Below are 22,971 nucleotides of genomic sequence, written 5' to 3'. Positions count from 1 at the left end.
AGGTATAATTAGGACATCTGACCCACAGACACCTGGGGTTATTAGATGAATGTCCAGTTACCTAAACAATATGGATTTTACTGTAGAATCAGGGTATGTTGGCACAATGTTCTTGGTGTCTGTATGTCCATGTGTACATTTGCACGTATAGCCTACAGTGCCCTCCAATGGTGAAGTTGAATAAAAAGAGTTATTCATCTTAAATATGTTCATTACTTTTTATATGTTTTTCTTGTTTGTTTGGGGTTTTTTTGCAAACATGCATGTGCCACCATAACATATGTATTTGGGACCATTCAACCTCAAACAAATTCTGAAAATATGTTCATTACTTTTTATATGTTTTTCTTGTTTGTTTGGGGTTTTTTGCAAACATGCATGTGCCACCATAGCATATGTATTTGGGACCATTCAACCTCAAACTAATCAACTTCAAACCTCCTTTTTTTCATTTATTTATTTAAAATTTATATTTTTTCTCTGTCTTGCCAGCCACCTCACCACCACATACAGGTACCTCATCACTCACACACCCCCTGGTACCCCTAGATCAATCTTCACCAAACTTCGTATTTATTGTTTATTCATTAAATGGCATAATATTATCCACCATAGAAGAGTTTTTGAGAGAAAGAGGGGCACTTGATGCACCGTAATATATATATATATATACAGTATATATATATATATATGTTTAGAACATAAGAACAGAAAGAAATCCTTGAAACGCATTCATAGTTAAGATGGAAAGGTTCAGACATGAAGAGAAAGCAGTGCCTGTCTTCTGTCTGACTCGTGTGACGTGAACATTGTGTTTGGAAAATCTTCCTGACAGTAAGACACAAGAACCACAACACTTAGGCTATTGTAGTATTGTTTTTATCAACAACTCTGGCCAAGAGGAGAGAGTGCCCAGAAAGGAAGTCTCTGACTTTCTCCTCGCAGCGCAAGTCTTTTTATTCAGCAGAGCATGGCAGTTCAGGTACACAACAGTGGTTACAACACTTGTTTACCAGACACCTTTTGCAGTAAGTTCCTATTTTTTTTAACACCTACACACTGAACTTTCTGGGTGTGAACTCATCTAGAACATTCTGTGTCTGCAGATATACAGTATGTGACTGGGGTCAAGGGTCAATTTATGTCCACAACAACTTGCAAACACGCATACAACAATGATAATAATGCCGCTGCTGGCCATTTGGGTGCCCTAAGCAGAAAATGTTAACACACAATGTACTTTCTTGTTTTCATAAATCATTTCATTTTGTTATTTCTTGTTAGCATTTTTCCAACATTGCTACACAATAGGCTAGCCTGGCTAGCGCCAGCGCCTAGAAATCACTGCAAGGCAGGATGGGAACACCCAGGCTATAACACATGAGTGCATAAAGCTAATGAATATGTTGAATCAAAGAATGGATAAACCTTTCAGATACTGTAGGCCTAATAATAAAATGACTTGAAAATAATGATAAAAAATGATAACAATTAATGCATGCAAAAAATGCTACAATTCAGTGAATGATTTGAACTAATTTATAAATCAATTATTCAATGAATCAAAATGAATAAATCAACAAAGAATGCCTAATGCAAATAAATAAAGAGGCAGTCTGTGTAGGATCTACAGAAGTCTGTTATCCTCATGGGGATATGAGCACAGGAAGTCGGTTGTATCTCCCACTTCACACACATCCTAATGGGAGTGAACCAGTGAAACTTGGAAACTGTCTTGGACCACTCATGCTGTTAGCACAGGCTAGAAAGACACCTACTGTATACTTGAGATTATTTTATGTTCCCATACACTTTAAATGCCTTTTTACCAGTAGAAGACAGAGCATCAAAACAACTCAGTAGAACTAAGAGGTTCAGGACAGTTCAACAAATGGAGAGCATCTATGATGATGATCTTTTTCACCTCGGGACAATAACAGATGAAATGTCTGTAACAAAATGAGACGTGAAACGGCATCCATCAATTGGTAAGCTTTTTTCATGAAAGACTCAAATCACCAATCTCTAATCACTAATAAATAATGAACGGACTTTGTTAGACATGGATATCAACTTGATGGTACTGTAGGAATAGGTATAATTTTGTTATTTGGTCAAAACCCAACACAGATAGTTTTTTATCAGACAAATCATTTTTCCTCTTCAGTTTTTTTACTGATCTGTATCCACTCTTTTGGAACTAGTTTACTTGCTGGATGAACCAGGCAGGTACCATATACTGTAACTGAAGACCTGAAGTGGTCAAAGTATACTGATTAATTGGTGAAGAATGCACATCAGCATTTTTAGCATCTTAGACACCTCAAGAACTTCAGACTACCTCAACAACTTTTACACAATGACCACAGAAAGTATTCTTACAGGAGGTATAATGGTATGGGAACAGTACACAGCAAGACAGTAAAGCCCTGCAGAGAGTGGGAGGTCAGCAGAGAGCACAACTAGGGAAGTGCACTATACCCTATCTTCTGAACGTTTACACCAGGAGATGTCGAGATCCGTGTCACCGTCTGATTCAGGAGGCGGTTATGTTTTTCGTTTAGTGGTGTAATGGCACGGAATGGCCATGGTGGCGATCTGAATAGTTTAGGTTCAAATATGACAACCAAGGAAAAACAATCTCTGAGTGCTTTTTAGTAATTGCGTTGTTCTCACCATTATGATAGCAATATTCTACTTCCTGCAGTACAATATTGTCCTAATGTTTTTAAGAGGGTGTAACACAGTCTGCTCCAACATTGTTTTAATGCAGACAGATGTACCATTACTTGCTCCCTGAAATCATTCTGAAATCATTCTGTACATTATTTTTCAGGTTGTGGATACTTAAACTTATTATAAACCTCAGAAAGTTTATCACTTACTATCACTATCACTTTACTATTCCATGTTATTCACTGGACTTGAACTGCTTACATTTAAATTAAAACCGGATAAAATGGGGTGTGCTAAGAGTAGAAAATAAAGATTTTGCAACCTCAATTCCTATCAGTCACCTAGAAAACATTAAAATGTTTTGGTCATAAACATGCTATGTATCTCTACAGAACAGGCACTTGCTGGTGTGTGAAGATTGTGTGAAAGGTTTCGGTTTTTGTTTGAACTTCCTCATGGTGCTAAAATCTGCAAAGGTCGTCTCTTACTCACAGTTTGATCATTTTAGATGACTGTCAGTTGGTGGACGTGTTGCCATTATGGATCATATCTATGGGAATGTCGATGTCCCTGTAATTGGGAATGCCTCAGGGAAAGAAACATCTGGTTATTATAATAATATGCCTGGTAAGCAATGTCACATTTGACCCAATTTGAGAGAAATACTGTATTTTATTTCAATCGGTATTATGGTTATACTTAGCAGACGTCCAAATCACCTACATGATAGTAACAGTAAACAGTTGCATTTATCATTTTCAATATTTAATTTGGATTAAACCAAAAATATTCATAAGAGTAGAGGAATGTTTAATTACACTTACTGACTTAACTGACTAACTGATTGATTGATTGACTGATTGATTGGTTTGTTTTATTTCACTAAGTGTCTGGTCCCAGGTTGTCTAAGACCACAGATTGTCGACTCCCAGCAGCTCAACCCCATGGCAGTGGCGCTGAAGAGAAAGTGTCCACGTCTAGAGTGGTGCAGCTGCTTCCTCTGGCTCTTGGCCTCGGCCTGCTCTTCACCCTGCCTGCACTTATTGCAGTGGCACACCTCTGTGAGTTTCAGTCATTGAATACAATAAACAAGAAATCAAAACATAGTTTAAAAAGCATTGTTTTTTACTTGACCTACTTATAGTTGTTAGTGAATAATGTATGGAACAAATTAACATTATTGATGGCAAAGTATACTCTAAAAAGTGATGTGTTAAAAATTATCTGCTGAGTCTGCTTTTTGTAAATTTTGTGTCAATTTTAACACAATTTTCGTTTTGCTATTGTATTTGGAATGGAAATGAACATATGTGAATTCCTCTACATCTCCTGAGTGCTTGTAGACCTGTGCTTTCACATTCTCCTTTCCATTCAGAGGAGCCTTTTGAAAGATCTTTTTGATCTTTTGTTTTCTACAAGTATACTACTAGTGACTATAGTGAATGTCAAACAACAGAGAGTTCCCCTGCTACTTCTCTTTATTTCTTGTCTTATCTCTTGTGTATTTTCAAATCTTTTATCGATCTTGTTGCAGCTATACTTGTCTCTGTGTGTGATTGTGTGTGTGTGTGTGTGTGTGTGTGTGTGTGTGTGTGTGTGTGTGTGTGTGTGTGCGTGTGTGCGTGTGTGTGTGTGTCTGTGTGTCTGTGTGTCTGTGCGGTCGGTTGCCTTGACACTTGACATGTACCACAACAAAATGTCTGAATAACAGCAATGAATTTAAACCACTAAATAATTTCTCTGTGGCAGATGGCAATGGACAGGCAAAGCTTAATCTCATAGAAAGCCTTCACAGGAATTTGTCAGCAACCTTGAATACCACTGGTGAGTTTGACTGGATCCTATGGGTAGAGTTTCAGACTAATTGAAAATGTTGTCCACTTCTACAATATCTTTTTGACCAATTATTTTGTTTGTTTGTTTGTTTGTTTTAGATTTAATTGCTGGTGTAGAGGAACTGCTTGTCATGCATGAACATTTTGTTACTCGTCAAAACTCTTTTAATGGTAAGTTTGAAATAGCAGATATGTATTCAATCAAATGTGTAATCTGATAAATAAATGTAAGCATTTAAATACCCCCCCCCCCCCCCCCCGCCCCCCTACTTTCATTCAAGTGCAACAAGCATGTTTCATATAATGTGAACACTAAAAAACCTTCCAGAGATCTGCTAAAATGTGCAATACTCTCTTTGCTGGGAAGTTACTGTATATTAGTCAGCAGGTCAAAAATGTGCTTCTTGCTATTTTCAGTTCCTAGATTAAAAAGTATTTACGCGGCAGTTGTGTGAAGCGCCCCCTAAAGTGGCGCTTCATTTCAACGTTTTGTAATTAGCTAAATTAGCTAAGCTAAAAGTAACTAAAATGTGGATTTATTCAACAAATCAAATGAACCAAATAACAAACAAACAGAGACTGTGAGATGTGATCAAGTCAGTGGTCAGTAATGCGTGGACGTTGTGTGTTTGCAGTGTGTCTGAATGCAAGTGTAACCCCATCTTGACAGGTGTGCGTTATAAGGCACTGGTTACAGGCAATGTAAAACAGGCTATAGAAGCGGTGGCGCTAAACAGGATCCCGAGCTCTCAGCGGTTGTGTGGTGAGCTGGCTGAAACATCCCTGAATTACCAGTAGACTAGCATTTAAACAAGATAACAATACATTAAATATGAATAGCGCGGTGCCTCCACTGTAAAATTACTACACTCACCTTAAAGCTCGTGCATTAAATGTATGTTACAGAATAAAAAGATATGAAAAGTAATCAGGTTTTCATTAAACTAGTGGTGGTTGCATAAAATAAATTGCCAATACACCCAGAAGTATAATAAACAACAATAGAGTATTTATTTACTAATAGTAAAAGTGAATATATCAACAGCTTCGAAATGAAGCAGAGAGAGAAAACCTACAAGCGAACGTTAACGTTTGTACCGAACGTTAACAGGTCGCTAGACAGTTAGCTTACAGAGCTAAACACAAATGCGGTTACCAGTGTGGAAGACAGACACAGATTATACCCCACAGAGAAAATACAGAGAAAACATTCATGGGCTAACAAATAGCAAATGTACACAATATACAAACACCCCCAAGCGCTTGCCGTTGGTGCACGTACACGGTGGCAGCTCTCGGAGCCGCGGGCAGGACAACCGCTGCGCTGAACGTCCGATTTTCCTTGGTCGCTCATGGCGACAACCGAGTGTGTGTGTGTATCAGTATACATGTACTCACGACGGAGATTTCCACTCCACTCGGCCGAACCGGTGTCCAGGGCAGACGGGAGGCAAGCTGCTCCAGCTAGCCAACGGCAGCAGGGTGATCGGTCCGCCGGTGGGCCCAGCACCGGAGGAGAAGTCAGTCGCCGGGTGGCAGCAACGAAGGAGGAGTGACAGCGTCCCTCACTCACAGGACAGTCCGCCGGTGGGCTCAGCACCGGAGGAAACGCAGTTGTCCGGAGGCGACGATGGATACACTCCCTCCAACAGATGACTCATGGCTACAGTTCGTGGGCCGGGTAGGCAGCAGGCCTACCTAAGTCTCCACTAATCACCAGGGGAGCATATTGACGGGACCTCTCACTGTCAGCTCCGGCCTGGGACTGACGAGCCTCTCGCTCGCTGAGGAGGTAGAACGTTCGTATTCCCCGCGATTTCGCGGGCACAATACAATAACTACCAACCATTGGTTAATAAAACAATTCAAATAAAAGCAAACAAACAAAGACATCTGATTGGATCAGGAAAAATACACATGTAAAACCACAAAGCATTGTGGTACATCGAGTCTAGTGAAACAAAAAAAGAACTGTAATTTACAGGTGCTTACACTCTCCCCCCACCACTTAAACAGCATGCCCCCATGCTGACCCCTACGAAAAAGTACATAGGAATCCCACAGCACCCCGGGACCAAACACAGCAGGAACCCCACAGGAATCCCACAGGAATACCACAGCAAACCGGGTCACACTACAGAAGCACCACAAGACCGCCACAAAAACACCACAACGGCCAGAGGACACCACAGAGGCACGACAAAACAAAACAGAAGTCCGTGATGCTCTGCAACACCTCCACAACATCCACCAAGCCGCCACAGTACCTCCACAGCAATCCCGCAGCAACCCTGCAGCAAGCCCCAATCCACCACAGCACTCCTACACGACTCCCACAAGACTCCCACAACATCCAGCCCCACAACACCACAAGACTCCCATAGCACTTCCCCACACGGGGAGTCACACAGGTAGAAAGCAAGAGCAAGAGCAATAAACCAAATAAAACAAAATCAACCAACTACCAAAACAACAAACACAGCCTAGTACTCAAAAACTAGCTATGGTGTATGGCAGGTGTGTACATGTGTTGCCTAGTGCTTGTGAGCTACACCACCAGGCACAGGGTTAGCAGGCCGGATAAACTCAACAGCCCGATCTCCATATTAAATGTCAAGCAAAATCGCAATAGCAAAGACAAAAAACACTAATAAAATACAAGCTACCTACTATAACGGTAAACCAGGAAGATCCCAGCGGTGCCTCCAAAATGTAACCCCATCTTGACAGGTGTGCGTTATAAGGCACTGGTTACAGGCAATGTAAAACAGGCTATAGAAGCGGTGGCGCTAAACAGGATCCCGAGCTCTCAGCGGTTGTGTGGTGAGCTGGCTGAAACATCCCTGAATTACCAGTAGACTAGCATTTAAACAAGATAACAATACATTAAATATGAATAGCGCGGTGCCTCCACTGTAAAATTACTACACTCACCTTAAAGCTCGTGCATTAAATGTATGTTACAGAATAAAAAGATATGAAAAGTAATCAGGTTTTCATTAAACTAGTGGTGGTTGCATAAAATAAATTGCCAATACACCCAGAAGTATAATAAACAACAATAGAGTATTTATTTACTAATAGTAAAAGTGAATATATCAACAGCTTCGAAATGAAGCAGAGAGAGAAAACCTACAACGTTAACGTTTGTACCGAACGTTAACAGGTCGCTAGACAGTTAGCTTACAGAGCTAAACACAAATGCGGTTACCAGTGTGGAAGACAGACACAGATTATACCCCACAGAGAAAATACAGAGAAAACATTCATGGGCTAACAAATAGCAAATGTACACAATATACAAACACCCCCAAGCGCTTGCCGTTGGTGCACGTACACGGTGGCAGCTCTCGGAGCCGCGGGCAGGACAACCGCTGCGCTGAACGTCCGATTTTCCTTGGTCGCTCATGGCGACAACCGAGTGTGTGTGTGTATCAGTATACATGTACTCACGACGGAGATTTCCACTCCACTCGGCCGAACCGGTGTCCAGGGCAGACGGGAGGCAAGCTGCTCCAGCTAGCCAACGGCAGCAGGGTGATCGGTCCGCCGGTGGGCCCAGCACCGGAGGAGAAGTCAGTCGCCGGGTGGCAGCAACGAAGGAGGAGTGACAGCGTCCCTCACTCACAGGACAGTCCGCCGGTGGGCTCAGCACCGGAGGAAACGCAGTTGTCCGGAGGCGACGATGGATACACTCCCTCCAACAGATGACTCATGGCTACAGTTCGTGGGCCGGGTAGGCAGCAGGCCTACCTAAGTCTCCACTAATCACCAGGGGAGCATATTGACGGGACCTCTCACTGTCAGCTCCGGCCTGGGACTGACGAGCCTCTCGCTCGCTGAGGAGGTAGAACGTTCGTATTCCCCGCGATTTCGCGGGCACAATACAATAACTACCAACCATTGGTTAATAAAACAATTCAAATAAAAGCAAACAAACAAAGACATCTGATTGGATCAGGAAAAATACACATGTAAAACCACAAAGCATTGTGGTACATCGAGTCTAGTGAAACAAAAAAAGAACTGTAATTTACAGGTGCTTACACAAGGTTGCCTGTCCAAAACCCAGAATAATAAGGAGGTTATGTTTTCATCGGGGACCGGCGTATGTCTGTCTGTTTGTTTGTTTGTTTGTTTGTTTGTTTGTTTGCTTGTCTGTCTGTCTGTTTGTTAGCAAGATAACTCAAAAAGTGATGGATGGAATTCGATGAAATTTTCAGGGAAGGTCAGACATGACCCAATGAAGAAACGATTAAATTTTGGGAGTGATCCGTAACACCGTCGGGATTCCAGAGCCGTTTATGTGTTTCACTTAGTGGTGTAATGGCATGGTATGGCCACATGGTGGCGAACTGAATAGTTTAGGTTCAAATGTATGACAACCTAGGAAGAACAATACAGGCGGAGTTCTTTTCTAGCTACCTCCGCCAAGGAGGTTATGTTTTCATCGGAGACCGGCGTATGTTTGTCTGTCTGTTTGTTTGTCTGTCTGTTTGTTAGCAAGATAACTAAAAAAATAATGGACAGATTACAATGACATTTTCAGGGAATGTCAGAAATGACGCAAGGAAGAAACGCTTAGATTTTGGGAGTGATTCGTAACACGTCGGGATTCTGGAGCCGTTTATGTTTTTCGGTTAGTCGTGTAATGGCATGGTATGGCCACGTGGTGGCGATCTGAATAGTTTAGCTTCAAATGTATGACAACCTAGGAGGAACAATACAGGCGGAGGTCTGCGCTCTCTGAGTGCTTTTCTAGTTTGTTATGTATCAGCCGAATTGTGTATAAGTCACAGGACAGTGTTTTATGCAAGTTAAAATAAACAAAACCATATCAATACCATATCAATTGCCCCCCTGTAATTGCCCCCCTCCCCCACCCCTCTTAGCTGAAAAAAAATTTGCAAAATCAATGTATCTTTTTTTTTGCCTCAAAAATAAAGCCAAGACACGTCCATGAATTCAAGGATTTTAACTACATGCTTCCTCTTTTACGGAGGAAACCCATGCTAAAATAAAACTTGGTTGGATTGCGCCCTGCAAATTTATCTCTCCTGCTTCTGTTCCACCTTTGCTGGAACCAATCACAAACTGGCTTATCCACCAGGCACACCCTGATCATTCTGATTGATTGAAGGACTATCCAAGTGTACAGAGTCATTTGAACTATGCCCATTGGTCACACCTCTTGTGCAGTAGAAATACAGCGCAGACTTCCCAGCCTGCTTTAAAAAAAAAAAAATTAAAAAAAAACCCTTACATAGACCAGGGCCCACAAAAAATCCCTGTGGATATCATATGACTATCATGTGGATATGTGAACTCAACTGAGAGAGTACAACAGGATACCTACTGTATATGCATGATGTACTGACACTAACAAAGTATCAACAAAATGCTGTGCCTGTACCATACCTACAGGTCTGTGTTCTTGTGTGTGCAGCTTCCTCTGGTTGTAGGCTTTGTCCAGATGCATGGGTTCACCACAGTGGAAAATGCTACTTCTTCTCTTCATCTGGAAAAAGCTGGAAACAGAGTCAAGATCACTGCGTTACATTAGGTGGCCACCTAGTTATTGTGAACAATCAAGAGGAACAGGTAAAGTTAAACGCTAAACCTAATATATTAATTGCATGCTTTGCTGTGAATTGCTACAATGTGGATTTTCTGTCTCAATGCGCCAGGTGCAATACCACACAGTCCCAAGGTTTAAGCCTATTTAAAGGGACACTTCACCGATTAGCATTAAGCTTTGTATCTTTAGAAAACCAGTCATGTTTTTGAATTGTTGTGCATCATTCCCTCAGTTTGCCTTGAGATGGGAGAAATACGGATTTCAATGTTGGACTTCCTGCTTTCAATGATGTAAAAATCATCATTTTACATCATTGAAAGCAGGAAGTCCTATTCATGGGTTTCATTGAAATCCGTATTTCTCCCATCTCAAGGCAAACTGTCTGAGGGAATGATGCACGACCATTCAAAAACATGACCGGTTTTCTAAAGATGCAAGGCTTAATGTTAATCGCTGAAGTGTCCCTTTCAGTCAATTTGATATACTGTATGCTGAATTTCCACATGCTGATCTACATGGTAGTTTTGCTTTGCTTTACACACACTGACTTTCTAAATATCTCATTTAATAAATAATATGCCTTCGTTCAAAACATACTTTGGTCTCCCCTTCATGCCGCGCTCACTCCAATCCATGAGGCAAAACTGAATTTGCAGTGAGCAGTTTGACCAGCATTCTGTGCTCAGTAGCCTGACAGCCATTAAACAGCCCAGTATCTACAGATACCCTCACCACTTCACCCACTACCAAACTATACTAATGTATGAAGAATCAATCATTTCAGCTAAATATACACAAGTCACAAAATCTGACTTCACGTTTCTACATGTAGGCCTATATCTGTTTGTCACGTTTTGCGACTTTGAAAGAGTCAGTTATGACACTTTGGTATATTCAACCTAGCTAAAGGCTTCAGCCAACTTCATGGACGATTTAGGCTAAAATAATAGACTACATTAATCCATAGAGCTGCCAATACTGCTGTATGACATCAACCACTATCACTATCACTTCAGTAGAAACCCCCAGTGACTCCATGGCTACAGCTTTGACTTTGAAAAAATGTATTTTTTTATGTTTGTTGGTGCCCGCATCATGGCTTGGGTATGTCTGACTATGTTGTTTATTATGGCCACAACAACTAAGAAGAATGACCAAAGAATTTGTTGATAGACCACCCTTCATGAGTATTGAGGAGGATGGGTCTGGGACAGACACCACAGCTTTCTGGAGGTGTCGTAGGTCAGATTCAACAAAACACAATGAAGGAAGGAAGAAGGCTTGATAGTCTCAGTGAACCCCAGCCCCAGAACCCCATCTCACCCCAAGTTGTTTTTTCCCACTAAGGTTGATTTGTTGGTGGTTTTGTTTTTGTTGTGAAATAGGCTTGGTTGTTGATTGGTCACTTGATTGGTCAAATCCCTAAAAAAACATTGTTGTCAAACCCTTTTCGTGTGAATGTCTGTTATGTCTTCCATTAGAATTTTCTGTGTCAAAGTGCCATTACGGATTACTACTGGATAGGAATGACTGACCTGGAGTCAGAGGGGCAGTGGATTTGGGTGGACGGCACACCTCTCAATAAGACTGGAGCAGTGTAAGTTTTACCCCTCACATCAACACTTTTTTTTTTTTTTTTTTTTTTTTTAAAGATATTTTTTGGTAGCCTGACTCTCGCCAGACCCTTGTAGTTCCGCCATGCTCCACCAGAGGCGTTTCGCTGAGCTCCACACAAGGGTCTGGACGCGAGGGCAATCCAAACCCCTGCCAGTGCTAAAAAAATGAGCAACCAATCAGGAGCGCCGAAGCGAGTGTTTGATTCAAATAACAATGGCGGCACGTAGCGAGGAGTCTTGTGCTGACATTGATTCTGCTATTTCAATCGTTTTGTCGAATCTATCGAGTATTCATTCTGTAAAAGATTAACAGAGAATTTATTTACTGGTGGCAAGGATGTTTTTACTCTTCTTCCGACCGGGTTTGGCAAGAGCTTGAAGAAGCCTAGCACGTCATTCAAGATAACAGGCAAGTGGTTTATCCAATCAAATGCGAGGATGTTTTACAAGGACCCGCCTTCATAAATACATCTCCTATCGAGATCCCAGATCCTTGTGTGAAGCAGACAGCGAACTACAGGATCTGGCGAAAGTCAGGTTAATTTTTTGGGGCTTTTATGCCTTTAATCAGACAGGACAGTGTAGGGTGACAGGAAACGAGTGGGAGAGAGAGTAGGGGTGGGATCCGGAAAGGACCACGGGGCGGGAATCGAACCCGGGTCGCCGGCGTGCAGTGCAGGTGCCCCAGCCAGTCGCGCCACGACTGGGGCACATCAACACTTTCAATGGCTTTTCCATTGTTTTGAACTCTGGGCACCAACTCCGCCAAATCCTTTCACCACAGCATTGTAGATTATGATTCAGTTCTGTTTTTGTCTTCCTCCTCATCTCTCAGTCATTTTTTTCCTTTACACGTTGATTACTCACACACAAACTTTGTTTGTTGACAGATTCTGGTACAAAAGACCGAATGGGCAGGACGAACCAGACAACTGGAAGGGGAATGATCCATCAGGAGAGCACTGTGCTCTTTTTTTCAAAGGGGGAGACTGGCGTGACAACTCCTGCAAGTCTCGGTGGAGATTTGTGTGTGAGACGATAGCCACTGACTGAGTCGGACTGTATTGAATATTAGCTATTCAGCAGCTGAATGTAAATGATTATGAAGGAGGTTGTGTCTCACTTCAGGCTTTTACTTCAAATAATGAGCTGCACATCCACAAGTGAATACTATAATACACTGTCTGAGTACACCTGCCATACAGTATCCGCACAAGCACATTTGAACCATATACATGTATGAAACAAAAATACTTTTTCATAATTTCATATTTCATAATTTTGCTTAATTTGCACAGGTGTTGCTATGATGGTCATAAACTGTATGTACCTGCCCTTGTTTTGTGTCATTGAAGTGCATGTGTCCTTGAAATAATTAAAATGTAGGCTATTGAAAAGCATATATCAAACTAGAAGTGTCATCTTACAGAAATATCAATTAAGGAAAAGTATAATTAACTGTACATTTTGTAAAATCTCTGTGAGCTATATAAAACAGCAAATGTTTTCACCAAGTGTCCTTTGGTTTAGTTTTGTCTAATGTTGTTTTTAGCATTTGTTACGACATTGTTATAAATAAATACGCACAGAGGTCCGTGGGATCTATCAAATTGCCTTATCCTTGTGGGGATATGACCACAGGAAGTTGCTGGGTGTATCTAGCATTTAACACACATCCTAACGGGAGTGAACCAGAGAGACTCGGAAGCTGGCTTGGACGACGCTTACTGTTTGAACAGGCAAGAAAAGACTGACATGTGAGATCATGTTACGTTCCTATGCAGCTCAAACGTCAGTTATTTTTCCCATTTGAGGACTGAGTTGAACTGAGGCTCAGAACAGTATGCAAAATGGAGAGCATCTATGATAATGATGATCTCTTTCTTCCTCAGACGAGTTTGCCTGGAACAAAACCAGAGGAGAATCGGCGTCCATCGCTGGGTAAGCTTTCTTCATGAAAAATTCTAAAAACAAATCTCTCAGAATACCACATGAGTCTAAGCTGTTTGACAAAAAAGTTGTTGATTGCAAGTGTACTGTACTAATAATCATTAACAAGGGAGAAATGGACATATTAGACATGGATATCCACTTGACGGCAAAGACATGCCTAGTTTTGTTACTTAATAAAAAACTCACAAAATGTGTTTCTATCAGACATCTCTTCCAGTTATTTACTGTAATTGTTACTGGTCTGTATCCACTCATTTGAAAACTTTAGAACTGAAGTTGAAGTTGATTCGTATTTGTTCTTTCCCATTGCCATCATGAAACTTGATCCCAACATTTTCCTTAACTTAACTGGTAGTCTTGTGGTTTAGGTGGCTGAATGTAACCGCTAGGTCTGTATGGGAATCTGCTTTAGGCTAGTAGCCTTGTGCTTTAGACATTACAAAGCACACCACCCCTCTTTGTTTGTTTGTTTGTTTGTTTGTTTGTTTGTTTGTTTGTGTGTGTGTGTGTGTGTGTGTGTGTGTGTGTGTGTGTGTGTGTGTGTGTGTGTGTGTGTGTGTGTGTGTGTGTGTGTGTGTGTGTGTCTGCATGCTTCTTTCCCACCAGATGAGTCCATTTACCTGACTCCTGATTTGTCAGAGACAAATAAGCCCTTAACCCTCCCTGCAGGTTTGTATCCTCGTGTTCATATTCCACATTGATTCCATGAGTCCTAAATGATGCATACATTGGACCCACACTTTGAAAAGTCCAGATCAGAGGCAGCTGAAGACTTCATCTGAACTAGATGAAGGCCAGTTTAAGACCACTTTGGACTAGACTTAGAGCCAGAAGGCCAAGATTATGTCAGATCAGGCTACTCAAAGCTACTGTAGACCCAATCACTCCCAGGGTTGTTTATATTTCCTGTTTGCTTGTTTGTTTGCCGTCTATCTGTCTGTCTGTAAGACAGATTGCATTTAAAAAAACAGGGACCCATTTTTCTTGATGTATGGTGTTAAAGTGTAGCATACTGTAGGTCAAGGAATCCATCAAATGTTGGCCCGAGGGCCAGCTCAATGGATTTAGTTTCACTTTCATTATAGCATTCTAAGATAAAACATTTGGGCTTGGGCTTGGCTGAGATCTGGACTGTCCTTTTAATCATAGCTAATTAATGATATTGTCCTTATTACGTTGTATTCATTATTCTCTAATTGTATTATCACTGATATAATGCATAGTGCTAACACTAATATATGGGTTGTCTTCTCCTAGGTCACCCTACGACTCTGGGTTCCTCATATCCTGGTTCTCAGGACAAGACAGTTAGAACATATCAGAACCCTATGGCATTAAAGGTTCTTCTTGGCATAGCTGCCTTGTGCTTGGGTTTAACCCTGGCTGGTCTTGGTACTTTGGGACATTACTGTAAGTCCTTCTCTTTCTGTTTCTAACAGTGTCCTATCCTTTCTCCCTAAACCAAGATGTAAGACCAAAAGTGGACACAGACTTGGACACATAGCTACATACTCATGCTTATGTACACATATTGTACATACACATTGGATGGATATTAAAATCAAAACCTGACCTACTTGAACTTGACAAATATAATCATAATCACAGCTAAGCATAGCTTTATGAAAGGTGAAAGTAACAAAAATTAAATAAAAAGTAAACTACCAAGTAAAATGTCATGTAAGTCATATCACCAAGTATCACATTTAAATCTATCTAGACATGTTCACAGTTATGTTTATGTTGATGTTTCCTTTGCAGACACTTTTGTCCAAAGCAACTTATTAAAAATACTTTGAAACAGTTTTTGATGTTAATGTAAAGTCAGATGGCCTAAAACAAAAATAAATGCTAATATTTGTAATAGACTAAATGCAAAAAGTTAACATAATAGTAACAATAACCATTAACCATAACACTGTACAGATTAATATTGAAACAGATTAGTTCAATACTATTGAAGATTTCAAAATATATCGCTAGAATGTAGAGCAGTAAGTAGATGGGTGATCACAGATGAAAATAGTCTTGATTGTGACCACAACAGATATGACAGTTTAGAAATGGGCAATATACAGTATGGCACTTCATTTTTGTTTATTTAATTTATTGTTGCATGTAAGCAGAGAGGGTTAAAGCGAATAGTAATGAAGGATCTTTGATACAGTATAAGCAAAACTGTTTTCAAAATGCAAAAGAAATATTTGTTTTATCAGGAAGTGAATGTTTTTAAGTGGCTATCATTTTGAATTGGTCCATGTGCATGTAAAACACAACTTTGCTTGTTTGCAATTGCATAGTGGATCTTAGTGAATCATATCAATATAATGTAACTCAGCAATGAAAGCATAATTCAGTCTGCTTCCCCTACCAGACTTGGAGAAACAGAGCCAGTTTGACCTGCTGAAGGCACAGCATACAAACATCTCAGAGCAACTCAGAGTCATAAGTAAGTCACACCCCTGCACTTACTCATGGACCACATATGAAGATTATACTGTGGTATTTGTGTGTGTGTGTGTGTGGAAGGGCTGTGGGTGTCATTCATCAAGATGTTTAGACCACCAGAATGCAACAATTTGGCACTTTTTCAGATGTGTGTTTATAGACTAGTTAATGGACTGTAATGTAATGTTGTTTGCTTGTTTACTTATTTGAAGGACAGATAAACACACCTGCCGCTCCCATTAGCTGCCTATATAGCTATACACTACGTATGTCTGTGATCTAGGATGATCCATAGGAAACATGCAGAACATTCCAGTTAACATGCTCATCCGTGTCAGTTGTGCTGTTGTTGTGGGGTGACATGCTTGATATGGACCAAAGCCTTAAATATCTTAACCTGTACTGAAAGTGGCATGTTCACTAAATAGCTATAGGGTATACCTCAGACAGAGTGAAGAGGAACTTGCGGTCGAGGATTTTAGGGTATGGCTTTTAAAAGAACATTGTTTCTGAGACGCAGAGGATATTGCAATGTCTATTTTTAGGGCCCAAGCACCAGATGGTGTGAAAGCCCCATTGTTTCTTTAAGCTATACCAGTTTCCATGGACGAGGTCAAAGTTTAGCCATGGGTGTGGCCTACGAACTCTGCAAAGTTAGTCTTTGATTAAACAAATCTCCTTTCACTTTAAAGTGATCGCTGTAGGCTAATTGTGCCACATGTGGGCACTGTTGTGCAAGTTGTGCAGTTGTGAAAGGGGAAATAACTACTACACTAGCTGTTCCTTGAATCCACCCTGGGTATTTATGAAGTTTTTTTTAAAAAATTATTTTGAGACCAAGTCTAAATGTAAAAGCAGCTCTTACTTACCTGCGTGAACTTAAAGCAAATCTGCAATTTGAATTTGCTCTGCAGATCAGTTGGCCAATTCTTCATTTCACAGCGATTTCCAAAATCTCCAAAAACCCAGGAACAAATCACATATTACTTATCTGATAGAGAGCAGACTATATACAATGACAGCAGGGATGTGACACAAACCAGGCAAATAGCATAAAGCTCACTTAATCATTTGCTGGATAAGCTTGAGGGGGCGTTGGGTATCTGTAAATGGGCCCTTTTATTCCCCAGACTAAGAAAAGCTGCCTATTCTATGCTATCATCAGAGAACAAGGTAAAATGCTCCTTTAAATAATACAGACTTGTATCTTCTTTGGAACTGAGTTCACAACTGCATTAGAAATCAAGAAATAGCTTATGGAATGAATAGTTTAATGTATCAGAAAGAATTTGATGAAATTCAAATTTCACACCTCGGAGATCGGAAATAAACCAAGCATTCCCAAACCAAGTATCTTTTTAGAATCAGTCCGGTGATAGCCAGGGTAAGCTTTTATAGCAATATGTTGACAAATACACCAACAAAACGTATTACTAATTTGTTTCTATCAATGCCAGTTGTAGCCTACGGCATGTCATTTGGCTGTTAGCTTGTTAACATGTTATTTGAGAACAAAAAACAGTCATAATGCCCCTTAAAGGTGACATAGAATGGAAATATTTTTTTTCTTGGTTTTCATGAATTATGAGAGGTTATGCATAAACAAAGAGCTATCATGAACATGAGGCATGGTTGTACACTCCTTCATATGAAAATCTTGAACTTAGAAATAGACACAAAAAAATGGGCAAATTAGAAAAGAGTCTGTGACATCACAAAGCCATTGAAGTTCAATTGGGGTTGCCAAAGAGGGTGCCATTTAGTCAAACAGATGATTTCAATACCCAGCCTAAATATATGGTTTTGATTAGTCTTGTAAAATCAAAGTTGAATATATACTATTTTAATGTAACATCAGAGAACACAGTGCAATACTCAATTAATCCATTCTATGTCCTCTTTAAAAGTTCTTCAAAGAGTTGTTCATCTATAACACTTTGTCTTTCCCCCTTGTTACTCTGAGCAGAAAGTCGGGGGTGCACTCCATGTTCAGATGGCTGGAGGAGCCACAGCGACAAATGTTATTTCTTCTCCTTTGACCCGATGAACTGGACACAGAGCCGCGACGAGTGTGTCTCATATGGCGGCCATCTTGTGATCATTAACGATCGGGAGGAGCAGGTGAGAGTAGTAATGGCCGAGATGAATTTTAATTTTGAAAGAGGAAGACTTATTTTACACTCTTTGTATGTTTCAGATATGAAACAGATATGAATATCAGATGAAATAGAACATATTTCTCTCACGTTAGTTAGTTTGTTTGTCTCTTTGTTTTGGTCAGATATTCCTCTCCTCTGAAACCATGGATACCCATTGGATCGGCCTGAATGATCTGGAACATGAGGGACAGTGGGTGTGGATGGACAACACCCCGCTCACCAGAGCATCTCCACAGTAAGACTATAGTCCAGCTAAAGTTAACAAGTCAATGATTCACCTAGGACAGCGGTTCCCAAACTTTTTTTCTTGCTTGCTACCATCTACATCCTGACTCGACTGACTTGGGGGTACTGACCTGTACCCCCACCATCCGACACATGAAAACGTATTCACACATTCCAGGCATGTTCAATTAGCTGCCCGACATGATGCCAAACAACAATATCAAAATTTGCAAATGGTCTCTCACACTTAAAAACAGTGTCGAGAACATTATGAAACACAAAGAACAAAGAGAACATAGGCTTAAGATTTCTAAAAAATCATTTTAACACCTTTGCGATATTGCCCTTTTCATCTCATATACCCCCTAGTGGAAGCTTGCGCACCACTGGTGATGCACACCACAATTTGGGATCCTTGAGGAGATAGTTAGTATTGAAATAATGGTTCTGGTGAGGAGCATAAAAAAGTGTGACTTCAAAAGGATGACAGTACTCAATGCAGAGGTCTCACCACAGACCCTTGTGAATCCTTGTAAGTCAGTGTCTTTCTTTCCGTCTCTTTTATTTTTGTCTTTTTTTATTTTTTATTTATTGCTACCATTTACAATAGTGTTGTGTAGTGTGATATTTCTCCCCTCTTTTGGAAGATTCAGGTATGAGAAGTCAACGTGGCAATGTGTTGTTCTCTTAATGTAATATTTTAAATAATATTTCCCTCTTTCTCTCTTTTAAAAGGTACTGGTATGAGAGGTCCTATGCTAAAGATGAACCAGATAACTGGCTTACGGATGATTTGCTTGGACAGGATTGTGCTTGTCTCGGAGATGGAGAAATCCCAACTAATGTTTGGTTTGATGACAACTGCAAGAAACTGAAAAAATATGTGTGCGAAACTCTTGCTGCCATACAAGATAGGTATAATGTTTGCTAATGATGTATTTAAATAAATGATCATTCTCCCGGATAAGGCGAAAAATTTGTATTCATAACAAGAAAAAAAATATTGGAATGTCATACAAAGACATGTCCCAATAAACCTGGATTAAAAGTACAGTTTACCTGTCCAGTATTGTGCGACCATTGTCAACAACTATACACTAGGTGGCGACAGAGTACACTTTATGCTGAGGCATGTGAACTTTTTTGGACAACTACTCATTCATACAACTATACACTAGGTGGCGACAGAGTACACTTTATGCTGAGGCATGTGAACTTTTTTGGACAAATCACTTACTAAATGTGTGTTTACATGTAATTGAAATCACTTTAAACATTGGAGGACAGCACATACAGTACGATTAAACTAAACACTCCTTTCAAGTGTTCAGTACCTTTGCAAGCATCTACACATGAATGGCTCAACAGTCCTCAACACGGGTATACTAACGTCAGGAAAAATGATGGGCTACTTGAAGTAGTCTAATATTGATGAAGATTTAGATGAAGATTATTCCATGATTAAATTTATATCTCTTGTTATAAATTATGAGTTAAGCTCTCTGTCCCATGACATTTTACGGTAGCCTACATTATGATGCAGCTGGAGCAAGAATGAGAAATATCTGGAATGTTATGAAATAAGCTAATGCAAAGCTTGGAGGGCCAATTCCACTATCCATTTATACACCTATCTATCTATCTATCTATCTATCTATTTATCTATAAATCTATCTATCTATTTCTTTCTCTCCCCCACTCGCTCTCTTTCTCTGTCTATCCATCACTGGCTGTCAGGGTCAGGGAAACACAAGCAGTCCTTTCATAGCAGCACTGCCCAGGCAAGGCCAGCTGTGCGGGAGACAAGGAGCTCAATAGCTTTTCCTGCCTGCCGGAGTTGCCGTGTGTGTGCGTGTGTGTGTGTGTGTGTGTGTGTGTGTGTTTGTGAGAGAGAGAGATAGAGAGAGAGATTGTGTGTGTGAGAGAGAGAGAGAGAGAGAGAGAGAAAGTGTGTGTGTGCGTGTGAGAGAGAGATAGAGCAGCAGAGAGGAAAACTGGGTGAGTTTGGCCACATAATGCCAGGAAAAAGCAACCAGATCACCCTGTGCAGCTGTAACCAATCCAACGGCAGCACGCTGCGGACGGACAAGGCAAAAAGGCGGAACCCACAACAGCTGCATGCGGTATAGGTTTTGAGGAATGTAATCTTGTTTCCCCGACTCTCTAGGTCAGTCGCAGACAACTGATGAATTCCCGTGGATTATGCATGTCGAGCTGAGCTTATTTGCCCCACTTTCTCACAAACCTGTTAATGTTAATGGGGGGGGGGGGCAGGCCGGTCAACATGAAAGGGAGTTGGATTCATATTCTTCAGGGAGAGAGTCAATAATACATACTAACTCATAAACAAGGTCTTTGAAGCCTGGAAAGATCTCTCGCAGTAAACATTGAAGTGTAGTGCAGGCTACAGAGAGTGCTGCTTTTAAGGAAGCATGAACAAACTGTCCTGTCTCTCTTGGTGTCATCTAGTTTCACCTTTACATTTTCTTTTTGTTATTAAAGTTTTTATTTAAACAAAAATGGTACATAGCTCATATGGTACATCATACAGAAAAAGGAATATAAAACATGGTCAGACAGTAAAATTAGAAGTTAGGAAGTACTCCTGAAAAGAAAAAAAAACAGAGACATATACAGTATACAGTACATATGTGTAAACAGACACTAATTAGAGGTGAAGTACACTCCAAAGAAGTCCCAACTGCTCAGCACCTCAGGCCTTTTGCCTCTTATTCATGACCTCATATGAGACAGTTTCAGTCATTAGAACTTTCCATTCTTGGAATGTCGGATTTTCTGGTGACTTCCAATGTCTTAGTATAATTCTAGCGGCTGAGGTCTCACCTTTACATTTTCAACACATGGAGTCATTCTTCTGGTCTGGACAACAAATAACTCCTTGTGTTCAAACTATGCTGGTAAATTGCTGTACTGGTTGCATAGCCCTTATTACAAAGACAACATTTATCTGATCTTAATGAAACTGATGAATTGCTTAATTCTCTCGCTGTCTCATGTTTTGATGTGTCAGAGAGCAATGCTTGGAAGTAGGAGAGGGTGGCAACACCAACGGATATAAACTGGCCTTCAAGCGCTTGGACATGGCAAAAGAGGAAACCATATGACTGATGCAATATCAATGACTCACACATACACAGCCGTGCTTGTGCACGCGCACACACATGCATACACACACACACACGCACGCACACACAGAGGAAGGGGGCATGTGATGGTGTGGTTTACTCATAATCAACAGTTGCTTAGCCCGACGAAGTACAAACGCCAGTCTGTGGTGACACGGATTGGATGCCTCCCTCCTGCTCTGTCACTCATTCCCTTTACCTCTCTTCTCTCTCTGTTGCTTTTCATGCCAAAGACCCATCTTACCATCCTAGTGGCTACCAGTTCAAGCCTATGAAGAGGCATTTATGACTTCTCTACTCAACCACATTGTGAGATAACAAGTCTCTTGTTCCTTAAAGGACATTTACACTCACACAGACACTCACACACTCACACACTGTCTCTCTCCCTCACACACAGTCACATACAATCACTACATGTATTACTTCTAGCACTAACAAGCCCCCATTGTCTATTTTTCCTACCCTGCAGTGCACAGCTACTTAAAATACCCTGTGCGAACGTACCCCATGACATAGCACTGAAGGCTGCAATTGCTTACTTAACACAGTGGCCTGCTGGGACATAACAAATGATCAAAATGATTGGGCTCGTTGGAGAATATAGAGCACTTGATGTGTCAACAGAGAAGGCAGCAGTGTGACAACATTGTGCCTGAGGGTTTCACAACCACTCATGTTTGTCTTGTCTTGCCTTAAACAGTACAGTTATGCCATATGAGCATGCTCTAGATACAAATGTATACATGGACTTAAAGCCAAAGGAACAGAGTGCCTGACTGTCAAGATGGTAGTGGTTAGTTGTGTGTGAGTGTGTTTGTGGAGGGGGGTAGAATTAAAGAAATGAAAGCTGTCTGAATATATCTGGATAAGTTGCTAATTTTGTCAGCAAAAACTCACCGCGTAGTGAAATGTTTGGTCGATTAACATAATATAATTGATCAAATCATCAGATGCACCAGTCACCGGGCACGAATGGTCTGGTCCCTTGTAATACCACTGAGCTGCAGCACAGCGCAAGAGGCTGCTCCACTTCGGCAGTGGCACATTGCGAACCGTCAGCGCGTAGACGCCCCACGGTGACTGCGCTCTTGAGCTTACACGAGGAGGAGTCAGCTCCGGGGAAGCAGTCGGACGTGGCGAGACGCGCGCAGGGAACAGACGCTCTGACAGCAACACAGAGAGAAGAACGGACCTCCCGTCACCCGCTTCTCCGCATCGGACGCGACGCAACGCAACTACAGACAGTGCGCTGACACACTCTCAAATGATCGCAGACAAACTGTCGCAAGCTTGAAAGAACGTTTTCGTTCAACTTTCGTGTTTTTGATGTTG

General features: G+C 40.9%; 3 protein-coding genes across 4 annotated transcripts in view; all 3 read left to right on the top strand.

The window, feature by feature from the left end:
• Nucleotides 1–1,762: 1,762 nt before the first annotated feature.
• LOC134072429 (asialoglycoprotein receptor 1-like) lies at nucleotides 1,763–13,210 on the top strand. The gene is made up of 8 exons (XM_062529122.1): nucleotides 1,763–1,988; nucleotides 3,185–3,303; nucleotides 3,564–3,737; nucleotides 4,426–4,500; nucleotides 4,611–4,682; nucleotides 9,958–10,112; nucleotides 11,571–11,686; nucleotides 12,596–13,210. The coding sequence occupies exons 2-8, from the start codon at nucleotides 3,216–3,218 to the stop codon at nucleotides 12,756–12,758; spliced, it is 843 nt and encodes a 280-aa protein (XP_062385106.1). The 5' UTR covers nucleotides 1,763–1,988; nucleotides 3,185–3,215; the 3' UTR covers nucleotides 12,759–13,210.
• Nucleotides 6,673–22,971, top strand: part of parp10 (poly(ADP-ribose) polymerase family member 10) — a 124,635-nt gene continuing 108,336 nt past the window's right edge. Inside the window, exon 1 of the mRNA XM_062529097.1 lies at nucleotides 6,673–6,685. The gene's annotated coding sequence lies outside the window, so the exon portion shown is untranslated. The remainder of the gene's footprint in view (nucleotides 6,686–22,971) is intronic.
• Nucleotides 13,318–19,770, top strand: LOC134072428 (CD209 antigen-like protein C). 2 transcript variants are annotated; one of them, XM_062529120.1, is made up of 8 exons: nucleotides 13,318–13,444; nucleotides 13,598–13,646; nucleotides 14,265–14,327; nucleotides 14,916–15,068; nucleotides 16,033–16,107; nucleotides 18,073–18,227; nucleotides 18,388–18,500; nucleotides 19,226–19,770. In XM_062529120.1, the coding sequence occupies exons 1-8, from the start codon at nucleotides 13,337–13,339 to the stop codon at nucleotides 19,419–19,421; spliced, it is 912 nt and encodes a 303-aa protein (XP_062385104.1). In that variant the 5' UTR covers nucleotides 13,318–13,336; the 3' UTR covers nucleotides 19,422–19,770. The 2 variants fall into 2 exon arrangements, with proteins under 2 accessions (XP_062385104.1, XP_062385105.1); XM_062529121.1 differs by lacking the exon at nucleotides 13,318–13,444 and having other exon boundaries at nucleotides 13,461–13,646; nucleotides 19,226–19,769.

Source organism: Sardina pilchardus, chromosome 24 (assembly GCF_963854185.1).
Source record: "Sardina pilchardus chromosome 24, fSarPil1.1, whole genome shotgun sequence".
Taxonomy (NCBI): Eukaryota; Metazoa; Chordata; class Actinopteri; order Clupeiformes; family Clupeidae; genus Sardina; species Sardina pilchardus.
The sequence above is the reverse complement of the archived record's forward strand: the minus strand, read 5'-3'. Positions and strand labels throughout refer to the sequence as shown.